The sequence below is a fragment of the Panthera tigris genome, chromosome B1 (assembly GCF_018350195.1).
Source record: "Panthera tigris isolate Pti1 chromosome B1, P.tigris_Pti1_mat1.1, whole genome shotgun sequence".
NCBI classification, from domain to species: Eukaryota; Metazoa; Chordata; class Mammalia; order Carnivora; family Felidae; genus Panthera; species Panthera tigris.
In genome coordinates, this window is record NC_056663.1 from 17,290,082 (window position 1) to 17,296,081 (window position 6,000).

The window sequence follows — 6,000 nt, forward strand, 5'->3', positions numbered from 1 at the left end:
AAATAATAGTAAACTCCTATAGGCAGGTATCTTTCTAAAATAGTATGGTGCTGTCTTCTTAAACAGAATACACCTGCTGTTTCAGGAGGAATTAATGGTGAGCAGAGTTCTTCTTCCCAACATTCCCTCCAGAGATTGTGCTTTTCAGTTTTTCAGACCTGTTGTTAATGAGTCAGTTTCAACCCGTGCTGTTGGCCGCGTGTGTTGTTCCTTTAAATGCGTCAGTCATCCTCCTAATTTATGGCTTATAATCTGGACACGAGCCTCAGCGCTCTACGGTGCTGTAAGAACAAATCAGGGGCGCCTGGGTGGCTCAGTCAGTCAAATGTCTGACTCTTAATTTCAGCTCAGATCGTGATCTCATGGTTCGTGAGTTCAAGCCCTGCATCAGGCTCCGTGCTCATGGTGTGGGGCCTGCTTGGGATTCTCTCTGTCCCTCACTCTCTGCCCTTTCTCTCCCTCTCTCTCAAAATAAATAGACTTAGTAAAAAATTCTAAGAACAAATCAGCAATCAGGGCGTGTCTGTTATTTGCTTCTTTCCATTTACTGGCTCTATTCTAGATCGGTTCATTGCCAGATCACTGAATTTTCAATAGGCAAGATACTAGACTTTTGCTTTATTTTTTTTTAGTAAAAGTTTTTTAAAAAAATTTTTTTAACGTTTATTTTTGAGACAGAGAGAGACAGAGCATGAACGAGGGAGGGTCAGAGAGAGGGAGACACAGAATCTGAAACAGGCTCCAGGCTCCGAGCTGTCAGCACAGAGCCCGACGCGGGGCTCGAACTCACGGACCGCGAGATCGTGACCTGAGCCGAAGTCGGCCGCTTAACCGACTGAGCCACCCAGGCGCCCCTAGTAAAAGTTTTTTTAAAGCATAATATACATAGAGGAAAGTATACAAATTGTAAGTTTAGAGTGCATGGTTTTTAACAAGTTTTAACAAAAAAGACTTAAGGGTTTTTAATACACCCTCGTTAGCTATACCTAGAAAAAAAGAACACATAACATTACCTACTTCGTCCTTTTCAAAGTATGCATCATTTTCCACATGCGATGTGTCCTCTCCCATACGCATGGTCTCACTAGGTAACTGCAACAATTGTGTGAGGCTAAGAGATGAGAGGTTTTCTGTACTTGACAAATGGGGACGGTGAGGCTTGGATAACTTACCTGATGTCTCAGATCACAAAGTAGAGAGCAACGATCCTAATCCTAGTGTCCCAGGGCAGGACTCTTCCCATTACTAGGCTGTGAAATTGACTCAGAAGATGGAACGTGGTGGTACCAACTCCAGTCTCACAGTTTGGACAGGAGAGAGCTGCACCCCGGCAGCTAAGAGCCTGGTGGGCTTTTGGAGCCCGTGTCCGCTCCGACTGACCAGTGCCCCTGAGATACGGCTGTGAAACATTTTAAACTTCTTCTCGGGGAAGTCACCTGTCAACATACCCTCTTAGGCGAGGGAGGGGCGTAAATTAAGCCCGCCATTCTACCAGATTTCCAAAGGAAACGTCAAAGCTGCAGATGCCTTAGTTTTCTTATTTCCTTACCTCATTTCTTCTGTTCTCTTCTTTGAGTCTTATCTCATTAATACCAACACAATAATTTAACTGAAATGGGAGGATCGAACAATCATGAGAACTTTTGATAAGCATCCTATAACTCATTGGACTCAGCGCTCTCTCTCTCTGTTTCAAAATTACCAACCATTCTAGAAAGCCTCAAATGGTTAGAATTGCAGCAGTGGTACAAGTGAAGAAACAAAATCCCAATTATAAAAATATGGCAGGTCTAAAGCTTTGCAAATGAAAGCTCACAACGGGTCTCCCGGCTAGCCACAGAAATGCAGTGTGCCCTAGGCGGCCTTACTGAAGACTTGCTATTGAATACAAAATACAAAGTAGTGTGGAAGGCACCCTTTGTACAACTATTTTTCACAAAACAGAAGAAGCTGAATTGTTTCAGGCATGTGAATGTTTTTTAAAATGAAAGTTCTTGCAAGACCCCAACGTCCCCAATGACGTAATAGTTGCTATCAGCAAGGCAGAATGAGCTCTGGGGACAAGCTCTGTGGGTTCGATACCCTGCTCCACCGTGTGCCTAGAAGTGCACACGACCAATCTGTGTCCTCAGTTCCTCCCCTGTGAGGAGGCTAAGGGTAGCACCCTACTACAGCGCTTCCCCAAGGATTCAGTTTACGTGGCTTTCAGAACTGTGTCTGGCCCACAGAAAACTGCTTTTATTGCTAGGAGGGAAGGAGCCTCTTTTGTGTCTGTTTTTGCAAGGAGACAGGAATGCATGGAACGGGTCAGAGCAAAAGTCCAGTTATCAAATCCTAATCCAAGAAATTAAAGCAATCACTAACACAATGAGGAGGCTGCGAAGCAGATTAACCTACTATAAGCAGAGCCAGCACCCCCCAGATCCCAGAAATAGAGGGAACAGTGGAGACTGGCAGGAAATCAGCCATGATGAGAAAGCAGGCTTCCCCCACTGCTTTGCTCCTGGGGATGACAGGTAATTTTTTTTTTAAGATTTTTTCTAATAAGACCTTTTAAAAAATTTTTAATGCTTCTTTTTGAGAGAGAGAGAACGTGACAGTGTGTGAGCAGAGGAGAGGCAGAGAGAGAAGGAGACACAGAATCTGAAGCAGGCTCCAAGCTCTGAGCTGTCAGCACAGAGCCCCCACATGGGGCTTGAACCCATGAACTGTGAGATCGTGACCTGAGCCGAAGTCGGACTTAACCAACTGAGCCACCCAGGTGTCCTTGTTTGTGTTTTTAGATTTCACATTTAAGAGAGACTATATGGTACTGGTCTTTTCTCTGACTTATTTCAGATAGCATAATGCACTGAAGGTCTATCCATGTTGTCACAAATGGCAAGATTTCATTTGTGTGTGTGTGTGTGTGTAACTTCTGTACATATGTATGCATGTGTATGTATATATATGTGTTCATATATGTATGTATGTATATAGTACATCTTTCTCCATTCATTGTTGATGGACACAAAAGTTGTTTCCATATCTCGGCTATTGCAAACAATCCCCCAGCGAACACGGGGGTGCCGGTATCTTTCTGAGTTAGCATTTTTGGTTTTGCTTGGCACGGAACTGCCGGATCATCCGGTTGTTCTATTTTTCATTTTTTAAGGTTTATTTATTTATTTTGAGAGTGAGAGAAAGTGTGAGTGGGGGAGGGGCACAGAGCGAGGAGAGAGCGAGAATCCCAAGCAGGCTCTGCACTACCAGGCAGAGGTGGGGCTCAAACGCACGAACGGTGAGATCATGACCTGAGCTGAAGTGGAACGCTTAGGCAACTGAGCCACCCAGGTGCCCCTATTTGTAATTTTTTGAGGAACCTCCATACTGTTCCACAGTGGCTGCCCCGATTTGCATCCTAACAATTAACAACAGTGCACAGGGTTCCCTTTTCTCCACATCCTCACCAGCCCTTGTTATCTCTTCCTTTTGATAATAGCCATTTGATGGGGGTGGAGCGATACCTCATTATGGTTTTGATTTGCATTTCCCTGATGGGTTACGTTGAGCATCCTTTGGCGTGTTTGTTGACCATCTGGATGTCATCTTTGAAAAAACTGTCTATTCAGACCTTCTGCCTGTTTTTAAATCAGATTACTTTTTTGCTGCTGAGGTGTATGATTTCCGTATATGTTATATATATCGTATTATATATTCCGTATATACATTCCATATATATTATATATATCGTATATATATTATATATATCGTATATATATTATATATATCTTATATAATATTTTAAGTATTAGCCCCTTATCTAACATGGATCGCCAATAGTCTCTCCCAGTCACCAGGTTGCCTTTTCATTTTGTTGATAGTTTCCTTTCCTGTGCAGAAGCTTTTTAGTCTGATGTAATCCCAGCTCTTTATTTTTGCTTTTGTTCCTCCTCCTTTTGGTGTCAGATTCAAAAAATCATCACCAAGACCGATGCCAAGGAGCTTACTGCCTATGTTTTCTTCAAAGAGCCTCTTCTTGAAGGCAGAATTCCTCTAGTTTAAGCCCAATCGTATGTGAAATGAGGTTATTCAATGGACTAACTCAAATTCACTTTGTGTTAGCAGGTGATAATCAAGTTAATTCTTTTTCTAAAAAAGATTTTTTTTTTTTTTCAGAGAATGTGAGCAGGGCGGGGGGTGGGAGGTAGAAAGCAAGAGGGACAGAGGATCTGAAGCAGGTTCTGTGCTGCCAGCAAAGAGCCCCACGTGGGGCTCAAACTCACGAACCAGGAGATTATGACCTGAGCTGAGATCAAGGGTCGGATGCTTACCTGACTGAGCTTAAACCATTCACTGTCGCAAGCATTATAGAGAAAAAAGGGGCCCTCCCAGAGGGCAGCTAAAGAAAATTAGAGTGTGACCTACTACCTTATTAGAACAAAAAATACTGCTTTTTGACAAACATGTAAGTGCAAGGTTCTTTCCCCTCCCCACCCCCACCTCCAGAAAGTCAGCCTCCAGCTAAAGAGCTAAGTACCTCATCACTTAAAGATCTGAACACCCCCTGTCCTATGCAAGGCCGTCCATGGTCTCCCACCCAAGATAAACCAATTTCAGTTCATTGCTTGGACGATAAAGCAAGTTAAACTCAAACACAAAATTAGCTTTAGGTAGTAGATTATATGTAAATATACTCTTTTCTGTAACAATTTCTTTTAAAATGGCAACAAGTTTACATTCTAACTTGGCGGAGTAATAACCTCATTTAGGAGCCTTCATGAGTCTTTGTCAATTGCGTGCCCAAAACTGAAAACTACTCCTGACAACAAAACTAAAATAATGGCATTATCATTTCACCAGCTTTTATATTTTCTCCTATTTTAACAAAGTTGGGAGGAACAATTGGTAAGCTCATTGATCTGATTGGCAAGGACTTCTTGAGGAACTTTCTGCAATCTCTCAATCCAGTAAAAGCTCCGAAACCGAAAACCGTACGGTGGGGGTTTCCCCTAAAATAAAGAGGATCTGACTCTGGTCGAGTTTTCTACCCCCTTGGGGACTTCAGACTCCCTGTTTTCTTGGAGGGGAGGGGATAGAGAGAGAGAAAAGAGAAAACTTACACATGCAGGTTAAAGGAAAAGTAAAGTGACAGGCTTCTGTCCCTTTGGGAAAAATTAAGCCCCCAGTTTGTAAGAAAAAACGCACTTTTTTAGAAAAAGCTAATGGACAGCTGGGGCCGGGGGGCTGCGTTCCGGAAAGTGGCCAGGAAGGAGGGGAGGCGGCCGTCGGGTGAAGGTTGGGGGGCGGCCGGGCCCCCCGCCCCGGAGCCCCTACCTGCGTTTCGCAGCTTCTTGTTCCGATACACGGACAGGATGACCAGGAGGTTGCCCAGGACGTCCACCACGATGGTGAAGATGAGGGTGAAAGCGAGCGTGCAGGCCAGCCAGGAGGGTCGCGGCCGCGCCCCCTCCCCGCCGCCGGGCGCCCGCTGCGAGGCGTTGAGCAGCGCGCTGCCGTTGCCCTTCAGGGTCCCGCCCGGGGCGCCCCACGACCCTGCCATCGCGCCTGCCCTCGGAGCGCGGCGCGGTGCCACCCGGCCCGCGCGGCTCAGGGCTCCTCTGGGCCCTGCCCGCGTCTACCTACGCCCCATCCCGAGCGCTCCCCCGCGGCCGCCCTGCCCGCTCCGCCGCTTCCCCGCCACCTGCAGCCCGGGGACACAGGGCAGCCGCCCGGAGGCTCCTCGGTCCCCCGGGGCTCAGCCCGTGGCCACAGCGCCCCCGTGCGGGCTGCCTGCGCCGGGCCGCCCGAGCTCCAGCCTGGCAGCGCGCCCCGCGAAGCCACAGGTGGAAAAAAGTCAAGGAACTTTCTCAAGTGTTGCACCATTCATGGAACAGAAATCATTTTCCCCAGCTCCTCCGCCCCCCGTACTGCAAAGGCAAGCCAGAATTTTCATAATCTTCCCCCCCAACAAAGCTACTTTTATTTTGATCTTTCTTGAACACTGTAAAGGTTCAGTAG

General features: G+C 46.2%; 1 protein-coding gene across 1 annotated transcript in view; it reads right to left on the reverse strand.

Annotated features, from left to right (window-relative positions):
* Nucleotides 1-5,542, reverse strand: part of MTNR1A (melatonin receptor 1A) — a 39,597-nt gene extending 34,055 nt beyond the window's left edge. Inside the window, exon 1 of the mRNA XM_007099022.2 lies at nucleotides 5,317-5,542. Within this exon, the coding sequence (XP_007099084.2) occupies nucleotides 5,317-5,542 (226 nt within the window). The remainder of the gene's footprint in view (nucleotides 1-5,316) is intronic.
* Between the last annotated feature and the right edge of the window lie 458 nt (nucleotides 5,543-6,000).